This window comes from Ovis canadensis, chromosome 16, assembly GCF_042477335.2.
Source record: "Ovis canadensis isolate MfBH-ARS-UI-01 breed Bighorn chromosome 16, ARS-UI_OviCan_v2, whole genome shotgun sequence".
NCBI lineage: Eukaryota > Metazoa > Chordata > Mammalia > Artiodactyla > Bovidae > Ovis > Ovis canadensis.
In genome coordinates this window covers 46888890-46905540 of record NC_091260.1, presented here as the reverse complement: position 1 = coordinate 46905540, position 16651 = coordinate 46888890, and the positions used below count along the sequence as shown (strand labels likewise).

Below are 16651 nucleotides of genomic sequence, written 5' to 3'. Positions count from 1 at the left end.
AGTAAAACAACTCAAATGTCCATCAGCTGATGAATGGATAAACAAAATATATCACAGCCATAGAATATTATTCATCCATAAAAAGGAATAAAGTACTGATACATAGCATAACATGGGTGAATATGAAAAACATTATGCTAAGTGAAAAAGTGAGACAAAAAAGCCACATATTGTATGATTCTATTTATATAAAATATCAGAAAAACAAATCCATGGAGGCAGAAAATATATTAGTGGTTTCTAGGAGCTAGAGGTTGTGAAGAATGGGAAGTGAATGCTAATGGTTACAGAACTTCTAAAACAGTGGTGATGGTTTCACACGCAAGTGAATATTTTTAAACCACTAAATTATACACTTTGAAAGGGTGAGTTGTAGTTCAGATGGTAAAGAATCTGCCTGCAATGTGGAGACTCGAGTTTGATCCTTGGGTCAGGGAAGATCCCCTGGAGAAGGGAATGGCTACCCACTCCAGTATTTTTACCTGGAGAATCCCATGTACAGAGGAGCCTGATGGGCTGCAGTCCACGGGGTCACAAAGAGTAGACATGACTAAGTGACTAACACTTTCAAGTAAGAGTACCAGACAAGAATATGGAGTAAGAGAAATGGAGGGCTTAGCTATACATTAACAATAGAAAGGAATGAAGCAGTGTATAACCCAGAAGCGCATTCTATAGAACTTGTTGACTAATTGGATGTGGGAGACAGTGAGAAGGAAGAGAAAGTCTAGAATGATTCAGGGGTGCCTTATCACCTTGAATTGCACTGATATGTATTTCTCAGACTACTCTGGCACCCATTAAAATATGTGTTTCTCAAACTACTGCGGCCAAAAACACAAGGTCTATTCTGGGGAAGGAGAAGTAAGGGACACACTTTAGATAAAAATCAACTGTATGCCCATTTTCATGAGTCTGTTTTATACAGTTGAAGAGTGTTACACAATTTCCCCAGTGAACTGAGAGGTTACTTTCTGTGTTGGCACAGTGTTGAAAGGCTACTTCTTAATTTGAGGTTTCCCCACTTTTGTCTTTGGGCTTCCCTGGTAGCACAGATGGTAAAGAATCTGCCTGAAATGCAGGAGACCTGGGTTTGTTCCATGGGTTGGGAAGATCCTCTGGAGGAGGGAATTGCTACCCTCTCCACCATTCTTACCTGGAGAATCCCTTGTACAAAGGAACAGGCTATAGTCCATGGGGTTGCAAAGAGTTGGACACAACTGAGTAACACACACACACACACACACACACACACACACCTTATAGGCTTGATGGGAAAAACCACTAACCTTTATTGACTTTAAGTGCTAAATGTTCTGCCCAGTTCTTCCTGATGTTTTTACATATGAGGTGCCCTCTTCATTTCACCCTGCATTGAGCCACATGTTTTGAAAATTCTTTTGGACAATAAAAGCACTTACTAACATAATTGGTTTCACTTTTTGCCTCATCAAAGTTATAATAATGCAACTGTCAACTGGACTTTCTCATTGGGTGAGCTGTACCATCACTATCACAATGCTTGTTGCTTTAATTTGAATCTAAAGGAAAGGATCTCGATACTTGGTTAAGCCTGTACATTCTTATTTTAAATCATATCAACTTAGACCTGTAAAATAGCACTAGGTTCCCCAATGACTATTTTCACAGACCTATAAGAATCTAATGTCAGATAGCTGGTAATCTCCCTGGAAATTGTTAATCAGATTCCTATTGAACTGAGTTGATTTGATTGTTCTCAGAAAATTTGGCACCCAAACTTGATATTATTGGAGGAATATCTTTGGATCAACTGTTTTGCTAAATATCTTTGGCTCACATTTGCTTATGCATATATTTAAGAAAAGAAAGTGTTAGTCCTGCAGTCGTGTCCAACTCTTTGTGACCCCATCAACTGCAGTCCACCAGGCTCCTCTGTCCATGGAATTCTCCAGGTAAGAATTCTGGAGTAGGTTGCCATTTCCTTCTCCAGGGGATCTTCCCTATCCAGGGGTCAAACCCGGGCCTCCTGCACTGCAGACAGATTCGTTACTATCTGAGCCACCAGGGAAGCCCCATGTATATTTAAAAAAACTCACTTATTGCCCATTGCCTATGTGTGTTCAAGATGCTGCAGTGTGTATTTTATACATCCTGAATTTCATCGACCCTGTAAAGAAGTTTCACTATCCTTTAAGTAAGAAAATTGAGGCTTAACAGAATAACACAGATAGCTAAGATAAAGCCTACATTTGACACAAAATTTGACTGATTTTCTGGTAAGCCACATTTTCTCCCAAGAAGCAGGCCCATACCAGTAGAAGCTGAAAAACGAGCAGGAAGAGAGTGTAACTGATTTCTTTATGAATATGAGTAACTTATTATATATATGTGTGTGTGTGTAAGTATATTTGTTTATTTGGCTGTGTTGGGTTTTAGTTGTGACCTGCAAATTCTTGGTTGTGGCTCTAGTTCCCAAAGCAAGGATTGAATCTGGAGCCCCTGCATTGCGAGCTCAGAGTCTTAGCCATTGGATCACCAGGAAAGTCCCCATATGTATATTTAAATACATACAGTCATTGCCCTTCCTGCATGTGCTCCCTGTTAAAGAGCATAAACTGGAAACATGGCCACGTCAATATTAAGGAAATATACCAGCAGTGCACTAAAGTGGAGATCTAGAAATCACTAGATCTGCCTGGGATCCAGATCATCCTTTTGGCCCTGGTGCCGGTGAACCATTTCAGTAAGATTCCTGTTTCTGTCATGGCTGTGTGTATCCCCACCATGTACCCCAGTTCCTTCAACCAAATGAATGAACAAACAAGTGTGGCGCTGGTGGTAAAGAACTTGCCTACCAATGCAGGAGACTTAAGAGACATGGCTTCAGTCCCTGGGTCAGAAAGATCCCCTGAATGAGGGCATGGCAACCCACTTCTGTATTCTTGCCTGAAGAATCCCATGGACAAAGGAACTGGTGGGCTATAGTCCACGTGGTTGCAAAGAGTTGGACAAAACTGAAGTGACTTAGCATGCACCCATGAATGAAAAAGTAATAGAAGCTAACAAAATAAAATTAAATAATTTAAAATTTCTTTTGTGAATAGGTAATACATTCATCAACATATAAAAAATATATACTAATGTAAGGTATAAAGCCTTAGTCCCATCTCTTTTTCAGTGTAACCTGTTTCCATCTTTTCATTTTGTGGATAAAAAACGTTGCCTGCCATATCAGTAAAACAGGATTCTGCAGCTAGAAGCCAGCAGCCCCTGCAGTCACCCCGAGCTGTGCACCCTGAGGGATTCAGGATGGAGAAAAGCAAAATGCAGGCTCTAGATAGCTAGGTGTATATCAAAGGAATGATTTCAATGAGCCCAGACTTTTGAATCTTTCCATACACAGAACAGTGCTAAATTCAATAACTTGAGATGCCTGGTTTTCTTTAACAGTAATCTTTTTATGATCTAGCTACCTGGTTTATGTTGCAGAACTCCTATATATCCTCCCCAGCCTCTTTGGGGCAGTTCCTCAGAGCCATCTGAGAGCTGCCTTCCAGGCTTAGGTCCATAGAAAATCCTCTGAATAGAACATAATTCTCAAATTGTAGGTTTTGTATTTTTTTTTTCAGTTGACAACTCAGTCCCTGTTTCTATGCATCCCTGGTCAGATCATAATTTTTATTAGTTTCTTGTATATCTTTTCAGAGTTTCTTCATGCAAATACAAACATGTATATAAATATATTCATTTTTTAAAAAAATATTCTTTTAAAATTAATTAGTTGTTTAAAATGTCTTTTTTCTTCTGTTTTATTAAGATATAATTGATATAAAGCACTGCATAAGTTTAGGGGTTCCCAGGTGGTAAAGGATGCTCAGTGGTAAAGAATCCACTTGCCAATGCAAGGAGACACAGGTACCATCTCTGGGTGGAGAAGATCCTCTGGAGGAGGAAATGGCAATCCACTCCAGTATCCTTGCCTGGAGAATGCCACGGACAGAGGAGCCTGGTGGGCTACAGTCCATTGGGTGGCAGAGAGCTGGACACGACTGAGCGACTGAGCACACACAGCGTATGGGTTTAAGGAATATAGCACATGATTTGATTTGCATACATCATGAAATGATTATCACAATAAATTTAGTGAACATCCCTCATCTCGTATAGATAAAAAGTAAAGAAGTAGAAAATATATTTTTTCCCTAGTGATGAGAACTCTTAGGATTTACTTTCTTAACAACTTTCATATATAGCAAGCAGTAGTGTTGATGATCGAAGGGGGTAACCACCCAAGGTGGATGGAAATCATCTGGGTACACAGACTAAACTGAAGCACAGTCCACTTCCGCAGTGGTGCAGAGCTCTGCCCCTGCCTCTCCTTGGGCACTCAGTGAGCCTCACACACCCAGAGAGCAGCATTGCCCTGGGAATGTGTAGAGACCCCACCCTTCCCAATATATTCTTACTCTCCTTCCTCCTTTTAACCCCAAAGTAACTTATTGTTCTGTATCTTTCTTTTTCTTCTTGTGCGTTTTGTAGATCTTTCCATATCGTTGCATAGGAAACTTCTTTAATAGCTACAAAATATTGCATTTAATATGTATGCTATGAGTTATTTAACAAATCCACTGCTGATGAATATTTGGCTTGGTTCTAATCTTTTGTATACTAGCTTACATTTGTATGGACTCAGTTTACTATATTCCAGATGCAGTGCTGATTGTTTCATTTGGATTCATTTAATACAGCAACCCTTTGAGTTAGATGATATTGTTTCCCCTTTTTGGATAAGGAAGAAAGAGGATCAAGGAGGCTAAACAACTTGCTCAAGATTTGAACACAGACTGTCAGCCTTTAGAGCACATACTTGTACTAGAGAAACACAAATAAGTACCTTTTATTGCTTTCAGGAAAATTCCTACTTTTTGAGTCTCTAGTTATATGTTTACAACTGTTTTCCATTGGTTTCTAAGATTTTACTGCAAACATTTGAAAAATTTGTATAATTCAGGATTTTATTCCTTTTCATCACTCATCCTTTTATTCTTTCTTAACCTGTGGAGTATGTAATGATGACTCTGATATAAAATTATATCTTTTTAAAGACTGTTTAAAGAGCGTTTAAAGGACTTGCCTGATGGTCCAGTGGTTAAGACTTCAATGTTTGATCCCTGGTCAGGGAACTAGATCCCACATCCAGCAGGCCACAACTAAGACTCATTCTATCCAGATAAATGAATAAATATTAAGAAAATAAAGACAGTTTAAGGATGTAATGTTTAAAATTATGGGATAAACTGACATTTTCTGAAAGTGATTGACTTTCACTTTAAGGCATAATATGCTGAACTCTTGGTCTGAAAAAAAAAATCACTTTTTTTACTTGGGCACCACAAGTTTAAAGTGAAGATCAAAAAATGACCTTGCCCTTTGATATTCACCCTTCCTCTGCAGGATTTTACACAATAGAGCCACGGAAATCTTTTTCTTTTCTTTAAAATTTTTTTTTTGAAATTACTTTTATTGTTAAGTGAAATGCATGTCCAGAAAATCAACATATGACATAATACATTTTATGAATTGTTACCCTATAACCTCCATCCGGGCAAAAAAACTCAGTCATCCAATATCCACTCCCTGTGTCCATCTCAGTCATACCTGCCTCATCCGCCAATGCAACCTCCAGCTGATTTCATAACAATCTCACCTGCATTTCTCTATAGCTTTATCACTTAAAGGGCATCCCAGGACATTATGATTCAGTCTCATTCTTCCTGCATTGTACGATTCATAATCTATTAAAGGTCCTGGGTGTTTTTTTTAATTAATTTATTTTTTATTGAAGGATAATTGCTTTACAGAATTTTGCTGTTTTTTTCAAACCTCAACATGATTGAAACTCCCTCCCATCTCCCTTCTCTAGGTTGATACAGCCTAGGTTGATACACCTCTCTAGGTTTTTACAGTTGCTGTATGGCTCAGGAAGCTCAAACAGTCTCTGGGTCCTGGGTGTCTGACTTGCGGTTTCTCCTAGTCTGCATGTTGCTATTTGCATATTGTGGTGCTGTTTTGCCTGCTTCTCTGTCCTCAGAGCTTTCTGCAAACTCATTGAGAGGCTTGATCAGATTCAGGTTTGGTCCCTCTGGCAGGAACATGGATGGCAGTGGTATGTTCCTTCCTTCAGAGGCACCTCATGCCTAATTTGTCTTTTGTGATATTAGCAGCTGTTGATTAGCTGTTGCTCACGGAGATCTTTGCATTTCATATCATCTTTCTTAGCGCTGTTTGATTTAATTCAAATTTAAACTGAATGAAATGTTTTTTAGACTTACAGGCTCCTGCCACATACTGCGGAGAACTGAAAACCCCAGATGACTACTAGAAGTCAGAGAGATACAGCAAGCGCTTCTAAATTCAGCAAGCGCTGAAAACCATTATGACAAAATGTCTCATCACCTCCTGCAGTCACTGGGACCACCAGAGCAAAGATGTGTCCAGTTATAGGGTCAGAACCTCTCTTCCAAAGGGGAGGTGTGAAGCCCTGTTCATACTCTTAATCTACTTAAACCTTAACATCCTTATGAAGGACTTGATACCAACAGAGGATATTATCTAGTGACCTCACTTTTATGAACAAATCACAGTATTTAGATGTAATGATAAAGCATTTAACAGTAAATATTTTGCTGAAATCCTCCTCTAGCTAGGGCATTGGCTAGCAATCATTTTCCATTCTCAAAGTATTCACATAGTAAAATTGTAATGGAAAAAGAGATTTTATTAGGCTTTATTAGATTTTATTAGGCTCCTAGTAGGAGTACTTATTAGGCTTCACAAGCCGCTGACTTAGAGCCTAAGAAGATTCAGTTTCTCATTCCCCGTGAATGGTTTAACTCCCGAGCCTAATGTTATTGTTCAACTCCAGAGACTGGAGCATGCTTGCCACTAGGGGGTGCTGTTGCTTCTTTATGCCCACCTCTGGCAGTTTCCATTCTGACCTTATCAGGCTTAACAGAAAAAAGGAGGCTTTATTCTTCCCCAGTGAGTTTGCTCCCCAGAGTAAGTGGAATCTGTTGGAACAATTCAGAACAAAACAGAATGGCTAGTAAATGAAACATGCTTGTTAAAATGTTTTCCAGTATCTCTCTGAGATGGAGCCGAACCGCTTCTTGATATCGTCAGTGGTCTAATATTAATAGTTTCATGAGGGTTTGGGGATAGTAACAGATTTTAAAATGCCACCTCAGAAACTGGGGGCTAGTGGGGAACAGAACGCAAGCTAACTTTTGTGTCTAGCAGGAGAAGGGGAGAGAAGTCTGCAAGCGTGACTTTCAGGCTCTTCCACAGACTGGCAAAAATCTGCTTTCCCTTCTATCAATTCAGTGTTGGCTTAGACACAGTTTTGCCAAAGCCTGTCACATTTACCAGCTTTGAGCGTTGTTAGAAATACACGTTCTGTGGTCACATGAATATGGGAAATTCTAGTTTGAAAAAGTTTTAAAAAGTTTTACTTGGTGTCAGACTTTCAGAACACTTAATTGACATTGCCCTGTGCACGGCACTTTGTGAATCTAGGGCTGAGCATTTACTAGGGGTAGACACTAACAGTGGTTCTCAGTGGAGGGTCGTGGTTTTGCCTCCTGGGGACATCTGACATTGTCTGGAGACATTTTTGATTGTCATGACTGGGGAAGGGTGTTATGACCACTGAGTGGGAAGAGACCAGGTTAGCTGCTGTCTTCCAATGCACAAGACAGATCCCTCACCTCCCTCCACCAACAAAGAATGATCAAGCTCCAAAGGTCAGCAATTTAGAGATTGAGAAGCCATGCTCTATAATAGACATGTGAGTGACAAGCTGCTTTAGTCTTGTCTGACTCTGTGTGACTCTATGGACTGCAGACTGCCAGGCTCCTCTGCCCATGGAATTCTCCAGGCAAGAATACCGGAGTGGTTTGCTGTTCCTTACTCCAGGGGATCTTCCCCACCCAGGGATGGAACCCACGTCTCTTACATCTAATCTGCATTGCCAGGTGGTTTCTTTACCACTAGCGCCTCCTGGGAAGCTCATAATATACACAGCTTGCAAAATTGTTTTTTCTGAATGTGTTTTGTAGCACTAGAGTGGAAAATGTGTGGGGAAACTCTGCCTGCAGTTTATCCGCAATGTTTACATTATGTTTTAATTGCTGAGCAGTGTGGTCTTCCCTTAATAGTCCTTCTCTTTCACCTCCATAAGGCACTTATCTTCATTGGCTGGCCTGGCCTTGAAATCTCCCTCAGCTGGCTTGACCATGAATTGTTTGGTTTTCCTTCTCCTTCTGTAACCTCTCTCCCTCCGTTTTTGGCTTTTCTCCTTCTTCCTGCTCCAGAATAGGGGCATTTCTTGTGGTTTTAGTCTTCGCTGTGATGAGTTTCCTATGACTTTCGTTATGTGCCCTCTGCCAAGATACTTTTTTCCCAAAGACGTCTACATTTCCAGTTCTGTGTTGGATATTTTCTCCAAAATAAAAAATGTCCCTTTTCTAAAACCACTTTTTTTCTCTTCAATTTCCTATTTCCCTCCTTCATTAATTTGTTCTTAAATTCTTCCAATTTTGTCAGTCAATCAGACACGAGATTACTTTCAATCACTAAACCCTATGAAACCTCTGGTCCTTTGTCTTTCTCTTCTCAAAAGAGGCCTCGATTGCCCCTTGTCTGATTACTGAAATAAATTCCAAATCACATTTTCTGCTTCCCCTCCATATCCTTTCCATGTAGCCTGCACACTACCAGTGTTTAAATCATCCTAAAACATCACTTTGATTCTTTCCTTAAAACTTGCAAAGGGTGAGTTCCCATTATCCTTTGAATAAAGTCCACACAACTTTTGCTGGTAATCAAATTTCCCACAGTGTGGCTTCCACCTATACTTGAAACTTTTGTTCCAGTGGCTCTCCACTGAAATTCTAGAAAGAAAAAACACTGTTCATATGACAGCAAAGCTGTGGAAATGGGTGAGTGCAAAGCCCTTGGTGAATGGAAGTTTTTGTAAAGTTTTTAGATTTAATTTCTGCAATACGGTCTCTGGAAGCTGAACAATGCAAATTCTAAATTATTGCAGTTGCATTTGTACTTATGACTCATCCTCTGTACTGAGGATACGTTATGAAGATAAAGAAGGATGTTACTCAAGGCTTCCATCTGTCAAAGCCCCTAGCCTATCGTATTATGCACGCTTTGTAAATATTTGTTGAATTTAGAATAAATGAATGAATGCGTGAGCGAGTGAATGGGAAAACTACTTTGGCAGGTGCTGTTGATATTCTGCAAATACCGGAAAATACTGAAAATACCTGAAACTTTCTACTGGAAGTCTTTTTTTTCCCCTGGCTAGAGATGTATGTTCAACCTACACTTAGTTCAAACTGGAAGTGTCAGAGATTCAGTGAGTCCAGGAGCCACCCTTAACCAGTGATGAACAGAGTGTTGGTATATATAGCCTAACCCCTTCGTTGGAATAACTGAAACGTGCTCTTCAGTGGTTCCCAGATTTCCTCACTGGGACTGAGCTGTAATTGTCTCAGGATCTTGCATGCTGGGCTTCCCAGGTGGCACTAGTGATAAAGAACCCGCCTGCCAATGCGGGGGACAGAAGAGATGTGGGTTCAGTCCCTGGGGTGCGAAGATCCCCTGCATGGCAACCCACTCCAGTACACTTGCCTGGAGAATCCATCCCGTGGACAGAAGAACGTGGCGGCTATAGTTCATAGGGTCACACAGAGTTGGACATGACTGACGCAACTTAGCACACACATGCACCTTGCATGCTGAAATATCTTTTATTGACTGCCTTTCCTTCTCACTCTCACTTTCTCATCCTTCAGCAGTGCTTTCTAGGATCACTTCACTTCATAAAGCAAAACAACCTCCCCAAACACAACAAAACCCCCAAAGCAGAAAAATCCCCAAGTCCCTTGCAATTGAATTCTTGTCTCAGAATCCGCTTCTGGGAAAACTCAAACTAAGACAGCCACTGAACTTGGAAATGCACACTGCGTGCTTAAGGAGAGTCCACAACATTTGGAATTCATGCACTTGGAGCTGAATGAAAAAAAGATCTTTCAGGAATCAGCATCCTGTTCTCTGTGGTAAAAATTTGTTTCCACACAAATCACTAATGGCTTGAACGAAAGATGGGAAAGTTTTGTCTCTGGAAGATCACCATTAATTTATAAAGGGAGAATGTGTGTGGGGTCATTCTTTATTATTCAGACATTTTAGATATAAAAAATATTAAAACTGAAAAATAGTCACTAATGGAATGTTTAATTATAAAATTACTCTAAATTCAAATTTCCTTTCCCACTTCATGCTTCTGTCTCTCCTCCCCATAATGTCCTAACAGCAAGTATCAGAATATTTGGCTAAATCATACAAATAAAACTAGCTCAACTTCAATAGAAAATCTGAAATCTTGCAAAAGTGCAGCCTTTCATGAAATCTGTGAAAATGATGTTGGAGAACTGCTAGAATCTATGCAAAGCCATGGAAAGTGAGGATCTGGCACAATAAGACAAGACAGCCGAAGACAGACTGGACAGAAACGGTGACCGTGACAAGAGCTTTCCAAAGGATATCAAAGGATTTCTGGATATCACAGCGTTAAGGGGGATTCTTGGGAGCAATTAGTGATGCCTTTAAATATGTTTGCAAAACACAGTGCTCTTTTTGATCATTCTTCACATGAGGAAATGTATATTATATTGTGTTAGGCCACACACACACACACACACACACACACACACACAATTCCATTCCAGAATTTCCATTTCCATTTTGAGTGACAGAATGGCATGTAAGTTTTTTCTTCCACAGCGTCTAATCTCAGAGTCTGCTGTATAACCCCCTTTTAGAGAATCATGAAAACATTTGCTTTGTGTGATAAATTGAAACAGGAAGGATGCTTATTCCTCGCCTTACACAGTCTCCTTTGGTTGAAAACCACTTAAACATTGAAGTGAGAATATTTTCTGCTTTTCTTGAGTTACAGATGTTTCCTCAGAACTACGTTTCCAAACAGTCCCAGCTGACTGTCTCTAAGGCCTGTGCAAATTGATAAGATGCATCTGGTCTCAAGACACAGACTAAGTACAGGGCAGGTTCTCAGTGTCCCCAGAGAACCCAGTTGGGGTCAGAGCAAAGTTTCGGAACTGCTTGCTCTATATATGAATGCCAAGTGAATCCCCAGCAGGGAGAGACAGGCGGGGAGTAGACTGCTGGCCTCTTCCCACTGCTGAAAATTCACTGGGCGCTGGAGGAGGACATTTTCCTTCTCTCTGCTGCCCTGAATGTTTTCCCAAACATGAAGGTAAGATAATAACTTCATTACTTTTGTGAACAGAGCTAACTCTAAAGGGAGTAAGGTTTCACTTAAGTAACAAATAAATTAAAAAAAAAAAGAAAAGACATGGGAAAATAGAAAATAGAAAGTTATGAGGGTGACTTTTAAGAAATCCTTAATTAAATATATTTAACAATTCAGCTGAAGTGAATTTCTTTTTCTTTTCTTGTAGTTTATTTTATTGGTTTAGAGGTCTGGGAATCGGAGATTGGAAGCAGTATTTATGAAAGTCCCAAGAAAGCTGTTAAGAAATACAATAACACAACTGTTATTTCTTAGGGAAAAATTCCCTCCAATGTATTTTGTTTGTTTGATTTGGAGTCATGCAATGAATCCCTGTGATTTGACTTATCTAACAGCTTTATAGAAGAGAGAATTTGGAAACTTGGAACTTTAGAATTTGGAATCTGGATGAAAGGATCAGGATTGTAAGAGCAGAAGATACAGATAAATGGAATGACAATAAAGAGTTACCAAAAACACATAGTGGCCTAATGCAAAATGGCCGAATGTTAAGAAAAAAAAAATGTAGGACCAAAGATAGATGTAACTATCATAAACTATATTTCTGGGATGTAAACATAAGTTGAACCTGCTACTGCAATTTTATCATTGCAAAGTTTTGTATTTAAACTTTTAAAATTTTACATTCTAATGCTGGAGCAGTAATTTCTCAGCCCTGTCAGCTGCTAGATTTCTTTTGCTGTAACTATGCTGCCTGAGTACAGTAGGGACTCCGTGCTCACTTTCCAGGGGGATGGAGGAGGATGGAAACATGGGTCTTGAGTATTTTATGTGCGAAATTGCACTTCATTAAGTCATTGAAAATTAAATACAAATCACAAAGTTAATTTGTCTAACGTTATAATGCTAGAATGCCAAGTAACTGTACAAAGTTAGAATTATGATATAATCTAATCTCTGTCTGTTTTGTATTTTTATTTAAAAATTTAGAACATTTGATAACTTAGAATAGGATGCCTTTCCTAGAGTCATGCAGCTAGTATACTTTCTCCTAATATTTGTATTAACTATCAGTCAATTTCCTTATTATTTTATGATGAGACATCTTAATAATTGTTTTGTATTTGAAGATGGGTTCATAGTCATTGATTATTATGATATTTTTCTACTGGGGTAATATATTTACTTTTATCTTTCAGTTGGTTGATAAAATATCAACAAATAAATGATTTCTTTGTGAGCTGGATTCAGAGTTCTCACCTATATTTGAGAGTAGAGACTCATATTTTTACAGTTAATCTGAAGGGTATGCTTTTGTGATATACTGTGGTTTCCAAGTCTGGCCTTTAAGAAGGACTATTCTTTTGTCTTTTCCCTGATAACATGTGAACTGAATTCAGAGAGGTGGTCCCAGGATTCCACTGGTACTTTTTGTATCCCTTGGATAGGATATAATTGGATCTGAAGTGTTTCAGGACTTTAGAGCAAAAAGGGTTTCGCTTTGATCTAACTGTGGTCCAGACCTTCACTCTCTCGTCCCTGGACTGAGATGAAACCTCGTCCCTGGGGTTTGTAAACCTGAAGCATGATTCTCATGGGGCTGGGATGTGGTCAAGCACAATGATATCTCAGATGATGGTCTCTCTGCTCCCTCACCACACCCAAAGCTGACCTGACATTATCACCATCTTCTACCAACTATACTGTGATGGTCTTTGTGTCTTTTAAAAATGTCCCTATCTAGATTATAGCACTACCATCTTGGTAATTAAGTTCAAAAAGAAGATAGTATCTATTATTTCTCCACTCAGAGACAGCCATTGTTAACATTTTAATCTATTTCTTTTCAGACTTTAAAATGAGTATGTATAAGATATATTTTATGACATTTTTATCAATCTATACCTGAATCTTTTTACTCATTGTATCATAAGCATGTTCTCCTGTCATTGATCAAGCTATAACATGCTTCGAATGGCTACTCAGTACTCAATCATATTATTATGTCATTGTGCATTTCTTTATTGCTAGTGTTACAAATTGATGTTCATTTCTAATAAAGATGTAAGAAGATTTATTTTAAAATCTACCTCCTTCTTCATCTGTATGGTGCCCTATGTTCTAAATTTACTGATCAAGATACTAATTAGGGTATGCTAAGAAATTAGATTGGATTTTTCCATGGTTTTTTCCCTCTGGAATTTGGACATTTGGAACCCAGTGCATGCTACAGAAATTAGTGTTTTATTTTTACCCTAGATGGGTTCATGGTTCAACAGACAAATGTAAAAGGCCAGATGTGGAGAAATTAGAAGCAGAGAAACAGTGGTTAGCTGGAAAATGTTAGAGGAAGGAGGCAGAGCTAATGCTCATTTAGTCATAAAGAAGAAGAGAAGAGAATTCTGTGAAATGTGGCCCCAGCTTAGCTACATTACACACTGCCAAGATACCATATCTTTTTAATTTTATTTATTTATTTATGGCTGTGCTGGGTCTTCGTTGCTGCGTGAGGGCTTTCTCTAGTTGTGGTGCTCTGGCTTAACTGCCCGTTAGCATGGGGGATCTTCCCAGAGCAGGGATCGAATTCGTGTCCCCTGCTTTGGCAGGCAGATTCTTAACCACTGGACCACCAGCGAAGTCCTGTATCTTTTCAACTAAGGAATTCTTTTATAGAGTTAACTCGGATGTATGTCTATTTGTCATTAATTTATTAATTTGTAACTGTTTTGTCATGTCCATTTGATGAGATACTCTTCCCAAAGGCAGGGAATGATAACTGCTTCATTTTCAGGTACCCAGCTAGCCAATTTTCAAGAAATTCTTTTGGTTAAGAGATTCAGCTTGTATAACTCATGAACTACTGATAAGCAGATCTTCATGGATTATAATATGCATATGAGGAAATTAGTTTCCCTGGTGGTTCAGTTGGTGAAGAATCTGCCTTCAACGTGGGAGAACTGGGTTTGATCCCTGGGCTGGAAAGATCCCCTGGAGGAGGGCATGGCAACCCACTCCAGTATTCTTGCCTGGAGAATCCCTATGGACAGAGGAGCCTGGCAGACTGCAGACCATGGGGTCACAAAGAGTCAGACATGCCAGAGCACATGGTACATGTGGAAAATAGTAGCAAAATTAGTTCTGGTGAAAGTGAATACCCTAAAACTCCACTGACATTAAAAAAAATATGCGGTAGAATGTTAAGATGGATTTTTTTCATGATGCCTGTTTTGGCTGAGAGGCAAAGGCCAAGAATAAGAAGTGCTTAGTAGCCTCACATTTTAAAGTGAAATATTGCACATTCAATGCAATGTTACCAAAAAGTAGCCCTAAATTTGTTTGGTGACCCTTTGGCCATCTCCATCCTCAAGAGTAGGCAAGTTTATGTCCATTGGAGGAGGGGGACGTACACCCTAGTCTCACATTTGAGAAAATCTAAAAGAACAGACTGGTTGACTGCCCTGTGTTTAGCAAAGTCAACAGAGCAGTATCAGTTACATCCTGACAGGACAAGAAGATATGCAGGTATCCCATGGATCAGATGTGGATTTTTGCAGAAGGGCTTGGCTTGGGTTGTCAGGGACTCCCTGAGGGACACTTGCAGGATGAAGCAACCCCAATACATAGCATCAGTAAGCAGGCAATGGTGAGAGTCAATAGAGATGAACAAAGAGATGAATCATTTGTGGCAGAGGACAGTGGTTGTAGATGTCCAAAAGAGTGATATTCAAAGAATGACGAAAATATTGTGAGGGACAGATAGCTGGCATTCAAACGTCCAGCACAGTCTGATTTACAATCACCAGACTGCAGCTGCATTGATCAAGCAAGAGCCTTTTTGCTCTTGCCCTCTTACTCCTGCTACTCTGACTCTGAAGAAGACAGAGGCGTCCTGGGGAGGTGGGGAAGGGAAGCAGGAAAATAAAAGGGAGAGATTTTGAAGTGGACACCACCCCTCCCACAGGAACTGGGGAATAGGAGAGATATTTAAAATTGGATGATAAATTGAAATTTTACTCTTAGATTGTTTCAGAATTTTTATTTTCTGAAAATGTGATGATGTTAAAGACTGAAAGTGTTAGTTGCTTTGTTGTGTCTGACTCTTTGCTACCCCACCAGGCTCTTCTGTCCATGGAATTCTCCAGACAAAAGTACTGGACCTTTCTGACTCAGGGATCAAACCCGGGTCTCTTGCATTGCAGGCAGATTCTTTGCTGTCTGAACCACCAAGGAAGCCCCTTTTAGGGACTGGGAGTGACTAATAAAGTTGTGAGATAGGCTTGCCCAAGGGCAGGAAAAATGAGTTGACACAGCACAAGTAAAGCTGTAGTGTTGAAAAAGAAAAAAAGTTATAGTTTAAAATTAAGAACAAAAGAACCTTTTAAAGTTGTTGCTTTACATTATGTGCTTCACATATTTGTTGAAAAATCAGAAAAGTTTATAGCCTTTCCCACCGTTGTTCACATTTCTGGAGTGCTCACGGCTATGTTACTTCTCAGCCCTTATGGTATGCTAATCAGAATATAAGCTAAAAGGTTTGTAGAACTATAAAAGGCAGAAGTAGGCAACTAGGATTTTATAACTGAAAGGGAGATACCTAATAAGAGGATGAGTGATTTAAGAAGGTGAGTGGAAGGGTCTGGAAGAAATGATGAGAAGCCATTCCACAACTACTGAGAGAAAAGAGGTTTGGAGAGGTCAAGAGAAGAGAAATAATACTGGCCTGTTAAAATGTGGGGTGAGATGATTTAAGGACTTTTATCCCAGGATATGGACCTCCCCAGTGGCTCAAGGGTAAAGAATCTGCCTACAATGCAGGAGACGTGGGTTTGATCCTTGGGTTGGGAAGATCCCCTGGAGGAGGGCGTGGCAACCCACTCCAGTATTATTGCCTGGAGAATTCCGTGGACAGAGGAGCCTGGGCTGACTACAGTCCATTGGGTCACACAGAGTCAGACACAACAGAAGCAACTGAGCACAGCACAGCACATATTAGGTTATGAATTGAATGTGTTTAATATTCTTAGAGTCTCTAGTACAAATGTGAATTGTATTCCCTTACACTTTCAGTTGTCAAAGTAGGAAAATACATAAAAGTAAAAATGAGGTAATGAAAGTCACCTATAATTTCACAACCAGAAATAAACTATTTTCCTTTATAATGTTTCTTTCTAGATTTGTTTTTAAGACACATTTGATTTTCAAATGAAATATAATTACATTTTGCATACAAGTTTGTAGCCTGTCAGATGCTCAGTATTTAGGCTGCCCTATCACATAAAGATGATTATAAAAGGCCTCTGTCGTGTTTGGGTACCCCCT

The 16651-nt window shown here is 39.5% G+C and overlaps 1 protein-coding gene across 1 annotated transcript in view; it reads left to right on the top strand.

Annotated features, from left to right (window-relative positions):
* Positions 1 to 11086: 11086 nt before the first annotated feature.
* C7 (complement C7) overlaps positions 11087 to 16651 on the top strand; it is a 57008-nt gene continuing 51443 nt past the window's right edge. Inside the window, exon 1 of the mRNA XM_069555810.1 lies at positions 11087 to 11335. Within this exon, the coding sequence (XP_069411911.1) occupies positions 11330 to 11335 (6 nt within the window). The 5' untranslated portion in view covers positions 11087 to 11329. The remainder of the gene's footprint in view (positions 11336 to 16651) is intronic.